Source organism: Propithecus coquereli, unplaced genomic scaffold (assembly GCF_000956105.1).
Source record: "Propithecus coquereli isolate 6110/MARCELLA unplaced genomic scaffold, Pcoq_1.0 Scaffold748, whole genome shotgun sequence".
NCBI classification, from domain to species: domain Eukaryota; kingdom Metazoa; phylum Chordata; class Mammalia; order Primates; family Indriidae; genus Propithecus; species Propithecus coquereli.
The window spans coordinates 1080157-1099076 of NW_012153596.1; the positions used below are offsets into that span (position 1 = coordinate 1080157).

The 18920-nt window shown below is 59.2% G+C and overlaps 1 protein-coding gene across 1 annotated transcript; it reads left to right on the forward strand.

Moving 5' to 3' along the window:
• The first annotated feature begins 227 nt into the window (after positions 1-227).
• Positions 228-15944, forward strand: PLXNA3 (plexin A3). Its single transcript, XM_012661979.1, has 33 exons — positions 228-337; positions 2154-2777; positions 3114-3653; positions 4133-4315; positions 5443-5571; positions 5642-5742; positions 6097-6220; positions 6299-6455; positions 6541-6640; positions 6814-6928; positions 7101-7301; positions 7508-7604; positions 7744-7934; positions 8022-8167; positions 8236-8356; positions 8442-8578; positions 8688-8858; positions 9121-9214; positions 9291-9530; positions 9603-9746; positions 9826-10060; positions 10147-10289; positions 10398-10654; positions 10758-10824; positions 10923-11069; positions 11152-11311; positions 11496-11599; positions 11840-11936; positions 12208-12398; positions 12712-12881; positions 13423-13635; positions 13773-13923; positions 14903-15944. The coding sequence occupies exons 2-33, from the start codon at positions 2181-2183 to the stop codon at positions 14996-14998; spliced, it is 5619 nt and encodes a 1872-aa protein (XP_012517433.1). The 5' UTR covers positions 228-337; positions 2154-2180; the 3' UTR covers positions 14999-15944.
• The last annotated feature ends 2976 nt before the right edge of the window (positions 15945-18920 follow it).

The following is an 18920-nucleotide window of genomic DNA, read 5'->3' on the forward strand; positions in this document are numbered from 1 at the left end:
AGCGAAGGGGGTCGACTCGCTGGGGGGGACCCTCGGCGGCTCGCGGGGGTCGGGGCTGCGCGCTGGGCCCCCGGCCCCGGCAGGGAGCGCCCCCGCCCAGGCGCCCCGCCGCTCGGGCGCTTTGCAGGCCCTCCCTGGGCGCCCCCGCCTGGCGCGGTGGTACAGTCCGGGCTTAAAAGGCTCCGCGGCCGTGGGCCGGCCCAGTGTGTGGGTGGTGGCGCGCGCGGGGCGCGGGGCGCGGCAGTGGGGGCGCGCGAGCGGGTCTGGTGTGGGGCTCGGGGGTGCGTCCACGTGGCCGGCGGGCGGCCGCCCGGAACCAGTGGCGGCGGAGGGACAGGTAGGTGGCCACCATCCCCGCGGGGCCACCCTGCTCCGTGGCCTGGGGCTCGGGCAGCCCCGGGGGTCCAGCTCGGCCTCGTGGGGGTCAGGGCCTGGCCCTGCCCCTGCCCCTGCGCGTCGGGCGCCGGCCTGCCTGGCCCTCTGTGCTCTGCACGGGTAGGGATGGCCAGCCCAAGCCCAGCCGCCCAGCCCGATGGGGAACCTTTGTCGCGGAGGAGCGACCCCTCCGAGGATTCCTGCTGCACTTCATCCACTCATCAATCCAAGGATTGCTGCTGAGGGTGCTCCTGGCGGGGTAGGGCGAGCTGGGCTAGCAGCACAGGGAGGCATTGGGTAGTGTTGGACCCGCGTCTCTGCGCGGGGTTGTTCCCGTACTGGAGCGCTGTACTCACAGGGCTGTAGCAGACGGGTGGGTGTACCTGTGATGCCAGAGGTTGCCACTTACAGGTGGGGGCTGGGGTGGGCTCTTGGGCTGCAAATCCTGCCTCTCCAGGTCTCTCTGCTGACCTGTCCCCAGCCTGTCCGTAAGCTTGTCTTCCTGGGAGTATGGAGAAGGTGAGGGCAGGATGTGGCCGGCCTCTCTTCTCTTTTGCCTGCCTTTCTTCTCCTGCTGTTGCATTAGAGGTCTAGGATGCAGACCTGACAAAAGAGCCCCAGAGAGATGATCAATTCGAGCTGAAACTTTGCAGTTTCCAGCTGGGCCCGCTCCTTGTTCTAGCAAATGTATTTTTTCCTTTCTCTCATCTGTGCCTCCTTGGTTTGGTTCCCGGAGCCCCCAGGCTGGTGCCTCCTGTTTCCTTCAGGGCTGGGGCACTGAGAGGGTAGTGCTGAGCCCTGCCCTGTTGGCTGCCACGACACTGCTCTGCTGTCTTTGCAGCCTGGGTCTGGCTGGGTGTGGCCTGGGGGCTAAGTGCCAATCCCAACACTGTCCCTATGGCCCGAGCCTCATCTCCCCAAGGCCTCAGCTGCATTTGGGACATTGCTCCCCTTCCATAAGGCTCCTGGGACTCCCAAGGGTAGATTGGGCCCCCTGTACATTGCCCTCCCCAGCTAACCTCTGGATCCGGCGTGAGCCGTGCAGGGCTACTGGGCACTGTCTGGCTGTGCCTGAGCAGAGCTTGACTTATGTCTGTCTCGGCACGTGGCTGTGGGGGCAGGCGACTTGGCTTTGTGTTGCAGCGGGGAGGCCAGACAGCAGACTCCTGGACAGCCAGCTGAGGCCCCTGGGGCCAAGAGGCAACTGGCCCCCTGCGGGGATGTGGTGGTGCTGGGTCTAGCTTCAGGCCTTGATGCCCCAGACCTCTGTCCTGGGCTTCTGGTCGCAGTGCCACTCAGGGGTGGTGTCCCTGCCCCCACCCCCCTCCCCCAATTGTGCTTATTCTCTCCCTGCCTCTCCCCTTCTCTCAGCTCAGGCAGGGGCATCTCTGCAGCCTAAGGCTTTCCTGTGATTGCTGCTCTGTGCAGCTGGCGACCTCAGCTCCGGGATGTGTCACTGAGGCTCTCAGTTCCAGGAGGGCCTCCTGGCCTGCCTTTCTGAGCATCTGGCTCTGCCACCCCCTTGGGTGTGGCCCAGCTGAGGCGAGGCCTGCTGGCTTCTCTCTAGTGCAGGGGATGAGGGGTGATTGATGCACCCTGGTGGAGGCCCCTCCTCTCTCCCAGCTGCGGTCACCATCTGGGGCTCCAGTGTGGTGGTGGCTCCTGGCCCTCTGTGGAATGGAGCTTAGCCTGCTGGGGGCCCTGGGCCGGGCAGCACAGGAAAGGGCCGGGCAGCCTGGGCCTGGGGTCTCTGACTCCCACTTGCCATCTCTTCTCAGGCCTGTCCCCAGGTGCAGCTGCTGGCCATGCCTGCTGTCTTCTTCCTCCAGCTGCTCTTCCTTGCTGTTGGTGGGGCCCTGGGCAACAGCAGGCCCTTCCGTGCCTTTGTGGTGACAGACACCACGCTCACCCACCTGGCTGTGCACCGAGTGACTGGAGAGGTGTTCGTGGGTGCAGTAAACCGTGTCTTTAAGCTGGCACCCAACTTGACCGAGCTGCGGGCCCATGTCACCGGGCCTGTTGAGGACAATGCTAGCTGCTACCCACCCCCCAGTATGCGTGTATGTGCCCACCGCCTGGCACCCGTGGACAACGTGAACAAGCTGCTGCTCATAGACTACGCAGCCCACCGTCTGGTGGCCTGTGGCAGTACCTGGCAGGGCATCTGCCAGTTCCTGCGCCTGGATGACCTCTTCAAGCTGGGCGAGCCCCACCACCGCAAGGAGCACTACCTGTCAGGGGCCCAGGAGCCTGACTCCATGGCTGGCGTCATTGTGGAGCAGGGCCAGGGGCCCAGCAAGTTGTTTGTGGGCACCGCTGTCGACGGCAAGTCGGAGTACTTCCCCACCTTGAGCTCCCGCAAGCTCATCAGCGACGAAGATAGCGCGGACATGTTTAGCCTGGTGGGTGAGCCTTGCCCGCCTGGCCCTCCTTCTCCTTCCTGCATCCTGGCCCTGCCCCTTGGAAGAGCACTGGTCTGCTAGGGGAGGTTTTGACCCTCACTGCCTGAGATGCAGACAAGCTGCTGAGGGCAGCAGGACGGGCTGAGCGCAAGCTGTGTGGGGTCCTGTCTGCAGGGAGGCTGGTCACCCTGCCCTCTTTGGCCTTTCTGGCCTGGGCGGTGAAGGTGGGGCATCCTGAGGGAAGCCACTGGTGGACTGTGCTGGGGCTGGGGGGAAGGTGGGGTCAGGGGCAGCCCAGGGCCTCACCTTACGCTCCCGCCACAACCTGCTCCCCAGGTGTACCAGGATGAGTTTGTTTCCTCTCAGATCAAGATCCCCTCAGACACACTGTCCTTGTACCCTGCCTTCGACATCTATTACATCTACGGCTTTGTGAGTGCCTCCTTCGTGTATTTCCTGACGCTACAGCTGGACACCCAGCAGACACTGCTGGACACAGCAGGCGAGAAATTCTTCACATCCAAAATTGTGCGCATGTGCGCGGGGGACTCGGAGTTCTACTCATATGTGGAGTTCCCCATCGGCTGCTCCTGGCGCGGGGTGGAGTACCGCTTGGTGCAGAGCGCCCACCTGGCCAAGCCCGGCCTGCTGCTGGCCCAGGCCCTGGGCGTGCCAGCCGACGAGGACATCCTCTTCACCGTCTTCTCTCAGGGCCAGAAGAACCGGGTCAGCCCGCCCAGGCAGACCGTCCTCTGCCTCTTTACCCTCAGCAACATCAACGCCCACATCCGGCGCCGCATCCAGTCCTGCTATCGGGGGGAGGGCACGCTGGCCCTGCCTTGGCTGCTGAACAAGGAGCTGCCCTGCATAAACACTGTGAGCCCCTCACTCAGCCCAGTTGTCCCCAGGCCAGTGCCTGGCCTGGGCTGACACCTGGCTGTCCTGTCCCAGGCTTGGCATAACCCTGGGAGTAGCACCATAGCCCTGACGCCCATTTCTCGCTTTCGGGGACCTCCGCCTTGTCTCTCCCTCTCTCAGCCCTTCCTCCCTACAGTCTTTCTTTTGCCCAGTGCCCTCCTTGTAGACCACCACCTCCCTCTCCCTGCCCCTCCAGCCACTCCCAGCAGGTTCCTCCGTGCTCCATCTCGTGGGTGTCCTGTAGCCCGAGCTGTGCTCCTCCCTGTGTTCCCTCTTCCATCTCCCTCCTCCAGCCCCAAGTGCCCTTGCCTGCAGGGTCCCAGGACAGGTAGTCAGGTCCGGATGGAGGGAGCGGGTTCCAGATCCTGTTCTCTCCTGGGACTGAGATCTGGTGGCCTTTGTCCAGTGGTGGACATACCCATCCTCTGTTTTGTCAGCCCATGCAGATCAATGGAAACTTCTGTGGGCTGGTGCTGAACCAGCCACTGGGTGGCCTGCATGTGATTGAGGGGCTGCCCCTGCTGGCCGACAACACTGACGGCATGGCCAGTGTGGCTGCCTACACCTACCACCAGCACTCTGTGGTTTTCATCGGCACGCGTAGTGGCAGTCTGAAGAAGGTGGGCTCTGGAACCCTTAACATGTGGGGATGGAGCTAGTCTCTGGGATACGGGACAAGGCAGGTGGTGGGAACACACAGATAAGCCCTGGGACACCCTAGACAGGGCACAGCTGGTAGGTAGAGGTATGGAGACTTCCCAGGTTGGGTCCCAGCAGCCCCTCAGCCATCCAACCCTCGCCAGCATCAGTGCCTTCTGTGGCCTGAAATGCTAGCTTCCTGTGGCTCTGGGGACAGAGACCAGACCTATTGTGGAGTCTCCCTGCCACAAGAGCTGGGTCTTCAGTTGAATGAATGAGGGAGACGATGGGGCCGTAACCCTGTGCACTCTGGTCTGGGTGCTTCCCCTGGTGCCCACTCGCCACTTGGTCTCTCCCTGGCTAACTCCTTCCCATCTCACCCTAAATGTCACCACCCTGTAGAGGGCTCTTCCTCTGCCCCTGACGGTCTTTCCCTTTGGCCTCTGGTTCCCTTGTGGGCACTGGGGCTGCAGTGCTGGCTGGGCCACAGCTCTGCCCATAGGAAGCAGGGCAGGGCTACAGCCGCTTCCATTCTGGGGCTGGGGGTGAACTCCGGGGCACTCAGATACGTTCTGAAGAGACAGGGCTCAGGATGGCTGTGGTGCTCTCATCCTGCTCACTTGGTCTGGGGGTACACAGGGAAAGGTTTGTGAAGGGAGGTGCTGAGCTCCTGGGACCCAGCCTGCTCTGCTCCTGTGACCCTTTTTCCATTTGTCACAGCTGCATTGAGCTGTAACTCACATACCACAGAATTCACCCATTTAAAGTGTACACTTCAGTGGTTCTTAGGATATTTGCAGAGCTGTGCACCCATCACCACTGTCTCATTCCAGGACATTTTTATCCCCCTAAAAACTGCCCTCCTTTGTAGCTATCACCCTTCCCCACCCCCTGATCTGGGTCTCCAAATTTCCTGGGGTCATTTTCTGGCCTTTGCACCCTCTTTCCCTGGCCTTGAGCTGTGGGTGCGAGAGCCCCACCAGGCCCTAACTTCAGCTCAGCCACAACCTAGAAAGCCCCTGGCTTGAGGAGAGGATGCCCTGGGTGCAGAGGGCTGTGGTGGCATCAGGCTGGCCCAGAGCTCCTCTACCCTGCTCTTGTGGCTCAGGTGCGGGTCGATGGCTCCCAGGATGCCCACCTGTACGAGACGATCCCTGTGGTGGATGGCAACCCCATACTCCGAGACCTGCTCTTCAGCCCTGACCACCAGCACATCTACCTCCTGAGTGAGAAGCAGGTGGGCCCATGGTGGGTGGCGGTGGGTGGGGGGACAGGGGCAGGCTGGGTGCTGATGTGGCTGTCCCCAGGTGAGCCAGCTCCCAGTGGAGACCTGCAAACAGCACCTGAGTTGCGCGGCTTGCCTGGGCTCAGGGGACCCACACTGTGGTTGGTGTGTGCTGCAGCACAGGTGAGGGTGGCAGGTACAGGATGGGGGGTGAAAATGGGCTCCCTGCCCTGGGGAGTTGGAGAACCAGTCACACCTGCTGTGCCTGCCCCCACCTGCCTGCCCACTCCTCCCCAGCCGTGCCCTCGTGGCCTCCTCCTCCCTCCCTCCTCCACTTTCCCCAGCTAATGAGCGGAACCTCTACCCCAAATGACGTCCCTTGGACCCCAGGGGATGAGACCAAGGCTTGCTGTTGCCTGGCATTGTGAGCTGGGCAGGCTGTCCTCTGTCCCCCCCACCCCCCAGCCTCCCACTGCATCCGTTGCCTGAGCCCTCCTGGGGCAGAGAAGGGACTGACTCTGGACTGACCCCACACAGATGCTGCCGTGAAGGGGCCTGTCCAGGTGCCTCTGCCCCACATGGCTTTGCGGAAGAGCTGAGCAAGTGCGTCCAGGTGCGGGTCTGGCCCAACAATGTTTCAGTGACATCACCTGGGGTTCAGGTGAGTGGCAAAAGGGTGCTGGGGCCCGCGTGTGCGTGCTGGGGGTGTGCCCTGCTCTGAGCCCTCTGCCTCCCCCAGCTGACCGTAGCCATGCGCAACGTGCCAGACCTCAGCATGGGTGTGAGCTGTGCCTTTGAGGAGGTGACGGAGAGTGAGGCCATCCTGTTGCCCTCTGGCGAGCTGCGTTGCCTTTCACCCTCTCTCCAGGAGCTCCGGGCTCTTACCAAGGGGCATGGTCAGTGGGCTGGGGCTGTCTGGGGGGAGTGGAAGCCACTCCCTGCCCCCCAGACAGCTCATGACCACTGCTGGGCTTATTGCAGGGGCCACCCGCACCGTGAGACTGCAGCTGCTCTCCAAGGAGACTGGCGTGAGGTTTGCTGGGGCTGACTTTGTCTTCTACAACTGCAGTGTCTTCCAGTCGTAAGTACCTGGGACAGGCAAGACCTGCAGGGTGGCTGTCTCTAGGGGCTTATCTCTGTCCCCATAGCTCTTTGTCCCCCAGTGTGGTTCCTGGTGTGTCCCAGGGGAGGGGCAGTGAGACAGTGAGGGGGCAGTCTGGCCTCCATTATTTCTGAAGCCATCCCCCCGCCCAGGTGCATGTCCTGCGTCAGCAGCCCTTACCCCTGCCACTGGTGTAAGTACCGCCACGTGTGTACCAGCCACCCCCACGAGTGCTCCTTCCAGGAGGGAAGGGTCCACAGCCCTGAGGTGAGGCGGGCGGCGCGTGCGAGGGGACTGGGCTCTGTGGTGCGGGCTGGCCTCTGGCTTTTCTGCGTTTGACTTCTTAGTTTCTTTGAGCCTCCTCAAGGCCGGGCAGGGCCAGCTGGGCCTGGAGAAGGGTGGTGGCCCAGTGTGCGGCTGACAGGTGTTTTCCCCCCAGGGCTGCCCTGAGATCCTGCCCAGTGGGGACCTCCTGATTCCTGTCGGTGTCATGCAGCCTCTTACCCTGCGGGCTAAGAACCTGCCGCAGCCCCAGTCGGGCCAGAAGAACTACGAGTGTGTGGTCCGGGTGCAGGGGCGGCAGCAGCGAGTGCCTGCTGTGCGCTTCAACAGCAGCAGCGTGCAGTGCCAGAACACCTCGGTGAGGCCCCACCTGCCGCCTCCCCCTTGGGGGCCCAGGCTGTGGCCTGACAGGGGTCTGGAAGCCTCAGGTGGCCCTGGCAAGATACCTTCTGAGTCTCCTGCTGGGGGTTCCTAAGCCTGGGGGAGGGGTAGATGGCAAGAATCTTGATGGAGTGGGGGGCTCTGCATGTCCTACCTGGGGTCACATGGGTCCCTTTCCCCCAGTACTCCTATGAAGGCGATGAGTATGGTGACACTGAGCTGGACTTCTCTGTGGTCTGGGATGGAGATTTCCCCATTGACAAGCCTCCTAGCTTCCGAGGTGAGGGGCAGCATGGGGCCAGGGAGCCTGCCTCCCAAGGCAGAGTTGGCATTGCTGGGGCCAGGTCAGGGGGGAGCTCTTGCCCTCTCTCCTTTTCCGCCACTGCCCCCTCCATCAGCAGCGCCCCCTGTGCCCGCAGCCCTCCTGTACAAGTGTTGGGCACAGCGGCCTAGCTGTGGCCTCTGCCTCAAGGCCGACCCCCGCTTCAACTGTGGCTGGTGCATCTCAGAGCACAGGTGCCAGCTACGGGCCCACTGCCCGGCCCCCAAGACCAACTGGATGCACCCCAGCCAGAAAGGTGCCCGGTGCAGCCACCCCCGCATTGCCCAGGTCAGCCTCCCTTACTACTCCTGCCTACTGTCCACTGGGCGCCTGTGAGTCTGGGCTGATGCTCTTGCTTCCCATCCTGCTCTGCAGATCCATCCTCTCATGGGGCCCAAGGAGGGAGGCACCTGGGTCACCATCGTGGGTGAGAACCTGGGCCTTGCCTCCCGAGAGGTGGGCCTGCGGGTGGCTGGTGTGCGTTGCAATTCCATCCCGGCCGAGTATGTCAGTGCTGAGAGGTGAGTGTGGCCATGTGGGTGCCCAGGCCTGTCTGCCCCAGCTGGCTCTGACATCTTCCAATCCCTAGGATCGTGTGTGAGATGGAGGAGTCGTTGGTGCCCAGCCCGCCGCCAGGGCCTGTGGAGCTCTGCATAGGTGACTGTTCTGCTGACTTCCGCACACAGTCTGAGCAGCTCTACAGCTTTGTGGTGAGTGGCTGCAGCCCTTCCCCTTCCCACCCTTCTCCCTGGCCCGGCTGGCTCCTCCCTCCCATCAGGGTTGCTTCTCCCACAGAGCCCAGTGTTTGACCGTGTGAGTCCCAGTCGGGGCCCAGCTTCGGGGGGCTCTCGGCTCACCATCTCCGGCAGCTCCCTGGATGCTGGCAGCAGGGTCACAGTGACTGTGAGAGATGGCGAGTGCCAGTTCGTGAGGTGGGCCAGGGTCCTGCCAGCCTCAGGCTGAGCGTGGGGTGGGGGCTGTGGGGACAGGGTGGCTGAGGGCCCTGGGCCACTGCCTCTAAGCGCCCACTTGCCAACACAGGAGAGATGCTGAGGCGATTGTGTGTATTGCACCTGTCTCCACCCTGGGCCCCAGCCAGGCCCCCATCACCCTTGCCATCGACCGTGCCAATGTCTCTAGCCCCGGAGTCATCTATACCTACACTCAGGACCCCACGGTCACTCACCTTGAGCCCACCTGGAGCATCATCAAGTAACACACTGGGCAGCATGCAGGGGGTCTGGGACTGGGCCTTGCCCGGTGACCAAAGCCTTGGGCATCTAGTCATGCCTCCTTTGAGCCTAAACCCTTGTCAATAGAGGGCAGAGTTGTCCTGGCTGCATAGTACCTGGCACCCACTGGGTGATCCAGGGTCACAGAGGCCCTGGGCTCCCATGGCAGCCTTGAAAAATCTCCAGGGCTGGATGGGGGACAATGGAGGAGAGAGCCTGAGGTCCCTCACCTCTTACCCTAGTGGAAGTACCGCCATCACTGTGAGTGGGACCCACCTGCTGACAGTTCAGGAGCCCCGGGTCCGGGCCAAGTACCGTGGCATTGAGACCATCAATGTGAGTACCAACTGCCCCTGCCCCACCCCTGCTGCCCATGGCCTTTGTGCTGGGCTGTTCACCTTTGTCCTCACAGACGTGCCAGGTGATCAACGACACTGCCATGCTGTGTAAAGCACCCGGCATCTTCCTTGGGCGGCCCCAGCCACGGGCCCAAGGCGAGCACCCTGATGAGTTTGGCTTCCTGCTGGACCATGTGCAGACGGCTCGCTCCCTCAACCACTCCTCTTTCACCTACTATCCTGACCCCAGCTTTGAGCCACTTGGCCCCTCCGGTGTGCTGGACGTCAAACCTGGCTCCCATGTGGTGCTGAAGGTGCAGCAGGGCTGAGGGAGGGAGGGCCAGGGAGGTGGAGAGCCCTGGGCTGAGCCTGTCCTCCATCCCCAGGGCAAGAACTTGATCCCCGCAGCAGCTGGTAGCTCCCGCCTCAACTACACTGTGCTGATCGGAGGCCAGCCGTGTGCGCTCACTGTCTCGGACACACAACTCCTGTGTGACTCACCCAGCCAGACTGGCCGGCAGCCCGTCATGGTGAGTGGGGGATGGGGAGACCACCAGGGCAGCTCAGGGTGGGCGTGGGGGTCAGCTCACCTCGGGCCTGTCCCTGCAGGTGCTGGTGGGTGGCCTAGAGTTCTGGCTGGGCACCCTGCACATCACAGCTGAGCAGGCGCTGACCCTGCCGGCCATGGTGGGACTGGCAGCAGGGGGTGGGCTCTTGCTGTTGGCCATCACCGCCGTGCTGGTTGCCTACAAGCGCAAAACTCAGGATGCAGACCGCACACTCAAGCGGCTCCAGCTGCAGATGGACAACCTGGAGTCCCGCGTGGCCCTGGAATGCAAGGAAGGTGCCGGAGACGGGGGCTGTGGGGGGGCTGTGGGAGTGGGTCTCCCTTCTTCTGCTCAGCGCTCTCCCTTCTCTGTTCCTCCCCAGCCTTTGCAGAGCTGCAGACCGACATTAATGAGCTAACGAACCACATGGATGGGGTGCAAATCCCTTTTCTGGATTACCGGACCTATGCCGTGCGCGTGCTCTTCCCCGGCATTGAGGCCCACCCAGTGCTCAAGGAGCTGGACGTGAGCCCCCGCCTGGCCTGCCCATGCTCCATTTTCTGTTCTCCCCAGGGGCCCCCCCACCTGCCCTATTCTCCGTTTTCACCCTCTGAGACTCCCTGCTCCCCACAGACCCCACCCAACATTGAGAAGGCCTTGCGCCTCTTCGGCCAACTGCTGCACAGCCGCGCCTTTGTGCTCACCTTCATCCACACACTAGAGGCCCAGAGCAGCTTCTCCATGCGTGACCGTGGTACTGTGGCCTCACTCACCATGGTGGCCTTGCAGAGCCGACTCGACTATGCCACAGGGCTGCTCAAGCAACTGCTGGCAGACCTTATAGAGAAAAACCTTGAGAGCAAGAACCACCCAAAGCTGCTATTGCGCAGGTACCCAACACCACCCTGTTCCCCTAACCCCTGCCAGGCCCCGCTCCCATCCCAAACCCTGCCTTTCCCAGGCGAGAGCCTCATCATGCTTCTCCTGCCCTAGGACAGAGTCAGTGGCTGAGAAGATGCTTACCAATTGGTTCACGTTCCTGCTGCATAAGTTTCTGAAGGTGCACTTGGCGGGCTGGGTGGCAGGGGAGGTGATGTCAGGAGCAGCTGGCTTGGCTGTCAGACAGGCAGCAAGCTGTGTACCTGACCCTGGCTACAGGAATGTGCAGGGGAGCCGCTCTTCCTCCTGTACTGTGCCATCAAGCAGCAGATGGAGAAGGGCCCCATCGATGCCATCACAGGCGAGGCGCGCTACTCCCTGAGCGAGGACAAACTCATCCGGCAGCAGATCGACTATAAGACGCTGGTGAGCATGGGACAGGTGGGCAAGAGGCTTGGGCATGGGGAGAGGCCTTGTTTGGACTGACTCTGGGGTCCTCTACCCTTAGACCCTGCACTGCATGTGCCCAGAGAGTGAGGGCAGTGCCGAGGTCCCGGTGAAGGTTCTCAACTGTGACAGCATCACCCAGGCCAAAGACAAGCTCCTGGACACTGTGTACAAGGGCATCCCATATTCCCAGCGCCCCAAAGCTGAGGACATGGACCTGGGTGAGGCCCCTGCCCTCTTCTCCTGGCCTCTGCTCATACCCTCCAAGAGGGCTTGCTGCGCCTGTGGTCATATAACCTCAGCTGGCTTTTACACTCCCCACCTGAGCTCTGTTCTCTAGGAGGACTGGGCCCAGGGTCTCAGGGGACACCAGGCACGACCTTAAGGGCTGTCTGTGGCCCACAGAATGGCGCCAGGGTCGCATGGCCCGCATCATCCTCCAGGATGAGGATGTCACTACCAAGATCGAGTGTGACTGGAAGAGGGTCAACTCATTGGCCCACTACCAGGTGAGGGGCTGGAGGCCCATTCACCCCTAGGGCCACCTGGGAGCTGGGACCCTGCCCTGAGCCACAGCAAGACACAGGAGCAGTAGCCCTGGCTCTTCTCTGCCCTTGTCCTTGCACTCATGAGCTCTACTCACGGGGCCTCAGGTGCCACCCATGTATACACTGAAAGGTCTGGGTGGGTGGTGGCCTGTTGGCTTTTTGGCTTCTGCACTGCCCCCTTTCTGTCTCTGGGACCTCCAGGTGACAGATGGCTCCTTGGTGGCACTGGTGCCCAAACAAGTGTCTGCCTATAACATGGCCAACTCCTTTACCTTCACCCGCTCCGTCAGCCGCTACGGTAGGTGTCCTCAGCTTGGTGGCCATGTGCCCATCAAGGCTGTGTAAACCCACCTGGGGAACCCCCCTACCCAGGCAGATCTGGAAGCCTTCCCAGGCTATACCCTTGGGAGATTTCCAGTTCTGTAGAGTCTAGACCTGGGGTGGGCCAGCAAGAACAGATGGATTCCCCCCAGGCTGCTGAGCTCCTGGGAGATAGTGGAGGCTGGCAAGAGGCAGGGTGATGCCTGCGGGCCCAGTGGCTTAAGGGTCACACTTGTCCTCTGCACCAGAGAGCCTGCTCCGCACAGCTAGCAGCCCAGACAGCCTCCGCTCGAGGGCACCCATGATCACACCTGACCAGGAGACAGGCACCAAGCTGTGGCACCTGGTGAAGAACCATGACCACACCGACCACCGAGAGGGGGACCGTGGCAGCAAGATGGTCTCGGAGATCTACCTGACTCGACTACTGGCCACCAAGGTGTGGGCCTGCTTCTCACCACCTTGGCCTCTGCATAGATGCCTTATAGCCTGGCCCTGGCCTTGGCCTTGAGGTTGGCCTGAACTGCCAGCGTAGGGGGGCCACTGGATTGTTTGGATCCCGTGGGCCTTTGTCAGGGCCTTTGCTATAGGAACTCCCAGCCTGAGGTCAAGGCTGGGTCTGTCTCAGAGGTGCTGGCCCTGCAGGAAAGCCCTGCTCTTTGCTGAGCCTTTCTGCCTCCATCTGTCCTGCTTTGGGGACATCCTGACCTGGCTCCCTCATAGCCTGTGCCCTCTCTGCCACCCCCCAACAGGGCACACTGCAGAAGTTCGTGGATGACCTCTTTGAGACTGTGTTCAGCACAGCCCACCGAGGCTCAGCTCTGCCTCTGGCCATTAAGTACATGTTCGACTTCCTGGACGAGCAGGCCGACCAGCGCCAGATCAGCGACCCTGACGTGCGCCATACCTGGAAGAGCAACTGGTACTGCCCTCTGCTGGGCTACTACTGGCCCCTGTGAGGATGGATGGGTGGAAGAGGCTGATGGCTTTGCCAAGACCCAGGGCCTGTGGGGCGGGGGCTAGAGTAGTCCTTAGGCAGGAAAGGATGGCAGCCTGGCCTGGGGATGACATTGATGGTGATACCAAGCCAAGAGGGTGACTGATGGAGTGGGATTCTGGAGGTAGACTCTGCTGGGCATCTGAGCAGGTGGGATGGTGGTAGCGGGGCCAGCATTGAGATGTGGCCCTTTGCCCTCCAGGGCCTTGCACAGGGTAGAGATGCTGGTGGCTTGGTCCACGTGGTAACAGTGGTGGCAGTAGAAGCCGCAGAGGGGGTTGAGACCTGCTGAGGACAGATGTTCAGCAGCAACATAGAGAAAAGGCTGTTCACCCTAAACTTGTCACTCTCGCCAACTCTGGACAAGATGTGAGCTGGGCAGGCAAGAACAAGATGTAAAGGGGATCACCCATGGAGGGGCCCCCCAGGGCTGACTAGGGAGCCTCGGATGTATCCCCCTGTCCAGCCTGCCCCTGCGCTTCTGGGTGAATGTGATCAAGAACCCTCAGTTCGTGTTTGACATCCACAAGAACAGCATCACGGACGCCTGCTTGTCAGTGGTGGCCCAGACCTTCATGGACTCCTGCTCCACGTCTGAGCACCGCCTGGGCAAGGACTCGCCCTCTAACAAGCTGCTCTATGCCAAGGACATCCCTAACTACAAGAGCTGGGTGGAGAGGTGGGCCCCGCCCTGCTGTGGGTGACAGGCAGGAGCTACTATTCCTCGGCTGCTTCTCGGAGGCTGGCCTGGCAGTGAGGGCAGGGGTTTTGGCTTTTGTTACATCTGCCCGAGTGACCTACTCAGGGTCCCAACAGGTACTACCGAGACATTGCAAAGATGGCGTCCATCAGTGACCAGGACATGGATGCCTACCTGGTAGAGCAGTCCCGCCTCCATGCCAGCGACTTCAATGTCCTAAGCGCACTCAGTGAGCTCTATTTCTACGTCACCAAGTACCGTCAGGAGGTGCGTGCTGTCCCCGCAGACTTCCAGTTGCTTGGCCCTGAGGGTACAGCCAATGACAAAGCAGAGGGGACAGAAGGGACATGGAGCCCATCTCTTGGATTGTTCACAGTCCTTCCCCAGAACAGGCCCCAGGGCCACCACAGGTCATACTCTCTGTAGATGCTGAGATTTGAGGGACTCAGGAGAGAAGTCACTGGGCAAATGTTAAGCGGCCTGAGCACCGGAAGGGATGGGCCAAGGGACCTGGGCCTGGGCCAGGAGGTGTGCAGAGCCAGCCACTGTTAGGGCCTGTAGGGTTTGTGACTGGAGATGTCAGTAGGCAGGGGGACATAGAGGTGTGGACTTCAGGATGTATTCTCAGCTAGAAATATACAGGTGTGAGTCAGCAGATGGTATTTAAAGCCCTGAGCCTGGCTGAGCTCACCCAGGAAGCTGACAGTAGACATGGAGGGAGAGGGAGCCCAAGCACTGAGCTCTGGGCCAGGGACACTCAGAGGTCGAAGGAAGAAGAGGAGCCGGCAGAGGGGTGGGAGGGAATCCAAGAGTACCTGGGGACATCCTGCAAGGTTCAAAGAGCGGGGAGTGATCAGCTCCATTGGGTGCTGCTGCTGGGCAAGGATGACAAACGCTGGCTGGGTCTGGCAGAGATCATGGACTCTGCATAAGAGAGGCATGGGTGGAAGGGGTGGGGGTGAGGCAGGAAGAGGGGATCTTGAACAGTGAGTCTAGATCACTCCCAGGAGGGCCTGCACTGTAGGTGCGGAGAGGAGGAGAACGTTCTGTAGTTGGAGGGGGATCTGGCATCCAGAAGCTGGTGGGTTTGTTCAGAGGTGAGAGGGTCAGCTGAGCACGGGGTCTCCAGGAAGGAGGGAAGGGCTGAGGCGTGTGGGAGGGAAGAGCCCGGCTGAGAAGTAGGGGGCATTGCACAGGAGCTGGCCCCTCCTCGAGAGCCCAGCTCCAGAGGACCCTTCTCCCCCAGATTCTTACTGCTCTGGACCGAGATGTCTCTTGTCGGAAACATAAGTTGCGCCAGAAGCTGGAGCAGATCATCAGCCTCGTGTCCAGCAACAGCTAAAGGTGGTGGCATCGATGAGGAGGGGGCTTCTGAGTCCTCAGCCACGCTCCTGTCAAGGGGAGCGGCTGGCTCAAGCCTCGGCCGCTGGGCTGAGCCCTGGATTGGGTGTCGTGTGGGAGGTTTCCAGGACAAGATGCCCCAGCACACCTGGACCCCCTTCATTAGTGCCTTGCTTTGGGCCCTGCAGGGGGAGGAGGTGACAGGACCAAGCCCTCACCCCAGCAGCAGCAATACCCCCACCCTCCTGCCCTGTGCCCACGTGTTGGGATAGCCCTGCTCTCCTTGCTATTTATGCCCCCAACCGCCTATTTATTGAATTGAACTTGTTGGTCTCCATCTGTAAATATGTGTCTCCCCATGGGATGTTGCCATCCTCACTCACTTTCCTCTCCTGAGTTGTTCTGGGCCCTGCCACCTATTCTGGCTCCTTTGTAACATTACCAGCCTTGGCCCAGCCTCTGGCACTTCGCCCTTGCCATGGCTGGCCCCACCTGTTCCGAGACAGGGTTCTCAGTACCAGCAGCACTTGGAGGGAGGTGATGTACCCAAAGCTATTTTCAGACTGGCTCTGCCAGGTTGGGCCACAGTGTCCTCCTCAAATATCCTGTACGTCCTTACAGGGCCCTGTCCTCTCTGAGCACCTGGAAGGCTATAACCAGGCTTGAGCTGGGGCCCGACCTGGGGGCTCCGGAATGCTCCTTCGCCCCGCCCTACTGCCAAATTTCCTGTGTCGCCTGCACTTGCCCTGGACCCCCTCCTCCTCAGCTGCCCTGTCCTGCGCCCGCCCCGAGGGGCCGAGGCGGCAGTGCCTTACTGCTCCATGTTTTCTGCGTCCCCTGAGGAATCTGGCCCCGTCTCATGGTCCCAGACCTCAATTCTCTCTTCAGTTGCATGAGTTTCCCTTTGCTCCTGTAATGTGTTTTCCTAATTAAATGTTGGGAAACTGGAGTCGGCGTGTGGCTTTGTCTTCGGGACAGGTGGGCAGACCTGTCGGACCCTGGATGAGCTGGACTCCCGTTGCGTGAGAAAGGGTAACTCATCGCAGGGTTCCCGAGGATTTCAGAAGGTGCAGGACCACGTCCAGCCCATCAGCAGATCCTGGTGGCTCTACCTTCAAGACACGTTCAGAATCTGCTCCCTGCTCCTCACCTCCACCGCCCCCACCCAGATCTGAGGCGCCACCGTCTCTCACCTGGGTGCCGGTCTCCCTGCTTCTGCCCTGGCTCCCTCCAGCCTATTCTCAGCATTGGAGGCAGAGAGATCCTGTTAAGATACAAGGTGGATTGTATCTTGTCGCTACACTGTTTTTTAAAACCCTCCAGTGGCTTCAATTGCACCCAAACTCCTTAAAACCTGAACTTCTTTACTGTTCAGGTTGTAACTCCCATCATGGTGCATGTACCAAAGTCTCACCCCCCAATACCGGTAAAGTACTGCAGGTCGGGAGGTAAGGTGCAATTTGAAGTAGGGTGGCCAGGAAGCACTGCTGAAGGGGTAACATTTCAGTGAGCCAGGTGGAACACAGGGGAAGAGAGTTCCAGACAGGAAAAGCCAGTGCAAAGGCCTGAGGCAGGAGTGGGCCTGGTGTTTCAGAAAGGTGAGGGGTCTTGAGCCTGTGTAGCTGGATCAGGGTGAGTAAGGGGTAGAGGGAGAGTAGATGAGGCCAGAGAGGAAACAGGCCAGATCGCTTGCGGTTTGCAGGCCACTGTAAGGGCTTTGGCTTGGACTCTGAACAAGAGGGGAGCCTACTGGACAGTTTATAACAGAGGAACAACACAACCCAACTTGAATTTTAAAGCCACCAGCTTCAGCAGTCCATCCATAGAGCCAAGATGGCAGATTGTGGTGGTTACATGATGGTATGTGTTTGCCAAAACCCCTACACCTGTCTACCTAACAAAGGGTAAGTTTACAGTATATAAACTGTACCTCAATAATCCTGAGTTAAAAAACAACCCAATATACAAGTAAAGAAAAATAAGGAGTAAAAAGGAAGATGGGTGATGCTGGATTGGGATTCCAGTCAAGGACAAAGGGAAGTCCCAGGATGACAGCTGTGCAGTCAGTCGGCCTAGACATCACCAGTCCAACATAGGACAACAAGTGAGATGGTTTAAAATATTACCATTGTGAGATTACAGAAACTAAGCCAAACAAAAAGAAACCAGGCAATTTTTAATTGGGGGGAATCCCTCAGAAATGGATAGAATCTAATAGAACCACAAGAGAGTGAGGAGGGGAAGCAGACAGTGTTGTAAATTCTCAAGTATCCATCAATAAAGTCTAAAAAATATCAAGAAAGAAAGGAAAATAGAGAAAGGAAAGAGAGAGAAAAGAGGGAGGGAGGAAAGCAAGTAAGGTCCTTGCCACAGCCAATCAGATGTTGCATCAGCTGAGATTCAATCACCACTCTCATCTTCAGGATGGTCATCGAGACCACACCACCATCACCACGCACAGCATCCCTCTCCCTCCAGAGCTCTCCAAGTTCTGCAAAGGCAGACTCTGTCCAGGCATATGGAGTAACAGGGACTGAACTGACACCACCCCCAACACACACATACTTGCAATACCCCACAAAACCAGACAACAGATATGAACCACAGGTTTTGGAGATGCTGGCTACCAGGCAGTGAGGGAGCTGGGAAACAAATGAGGTAAGCCCTGCAACTGGCCCAGCTTCCTGCCTGGAGCCCGGTGGACACCCAGAATTTAGGAGATGGGTCAGAGTCCAGGCAGCTGCTGTTTGCAGGGCAGAGGATCAGAGAGAAGAGCTGCAGAGGGTCCTGCCTGATTAGCCAGCAGGCCACCGATGAGCAAGTGTGTGAGAGAACTACTCGAGGCCAGGAAAAGGACCCCTCAACCCCCGAGAAAATGAAAATGCTCAGCACTCAAGCATAATAGGGGCTGGCAGCTGTCCCCACCTGCGAGGGTGGAGAACCTCATCATTCATTCAGGAGGCATCAGCCAGGGCGCCCAGAAGGGTCTTGCCTCAGTAGTGTGGGAAAATTAATTCTACGCTACTAAGAGCTGTTCTGGTCCCACACAGTACATCTTCTAGACTCAAAAGTCTCAATCTGTTTCCAAGTAACTTAACAGCATCCCAAAACACAACTCATGGACATGTCTAGGAAAACAGAAATACCCAGCAGTCAAGGAAAAAAGCGCAACATCTCACATTCAATCGAAAACCACCAGGGATACACAGAAGCAGGAAAATGCAACCCGTTATGAGGAGAGAAATTAATCACTAGAAGGTATCCGGACTGGAAATGAAGAGACACAGCTGCCTTTATTCTGAGCAAACAATATCATCTATGCAGAAAATCCAATGGCATCTACAAAAGAGCTACGAGACTGATTTTAGCAAGGTTGCCAGACACAACGTATTTTATAAAGAGCTGACTCCTTCCCCTAAATGCTGTAGCCAATTGTTCCAGTACTTTTCTTCACAGGGCCAATAATCCACAAAATCGCTAATGTTTCTGGGTTGCCTGTTATTATCACATGCCCTAGGTTTTTTATTTTGACAGGAAACAGGCCCTGACAAAGATGTGGGAAACCAGCATTGTGCTGGGAGGACACACTTTTTGGAGAGCAAGAGCCTTAAATAAGTAAACAGCAAATATTTAACTCAGTAATTCTACCTCTTGGAATCACTCTTAAGGAAATAGTCATTCATACAAAGACTTAAATACAGTAATCCCACTGAATCAGTATCTGTAACAGAAAAAAATGGAAACAATTTATTTTTTATTTATTTTTGAGACAGAGTCTTGCTCTGTTGCCCGGGATAGAGTGCCGTGGCGTCAGCTCAGCTCACAGCAACCTCAGACTCCTGGGCTCAAGTGATCCTTCTGCCTCAGCCTCCCAAGTAGCTGGGACTACAGGCATGTGCCACCATGCCCAGCTAATTTTTATA

Excerpts from the sequence above, each read along its gene's own strand:
- PLXNA3 (XM_012661979.1), top strand. The coding sequence starts at position 2,181 with ATGCCTGCTGTCTTCTTCCTCCAGCTGCTCTTCCTTGCTGTTGGTGGG. Across the intron at positions 7,302-7,507 it reads TGCAGTGCCAGAACACCTCG|TACTCCTATGAAGGCGATGA; the intron begins GTGAGGCCCCAC and ends CCTTTCCCCCAG. Across the intron at positions 11,600-11,839 it reads ACTCATTGGCCCACTACCAG|GTGACAGATGGCTCCTTGGT; the intron begins GTGAGGGGCTGG and ends TGGGACCTCCAG.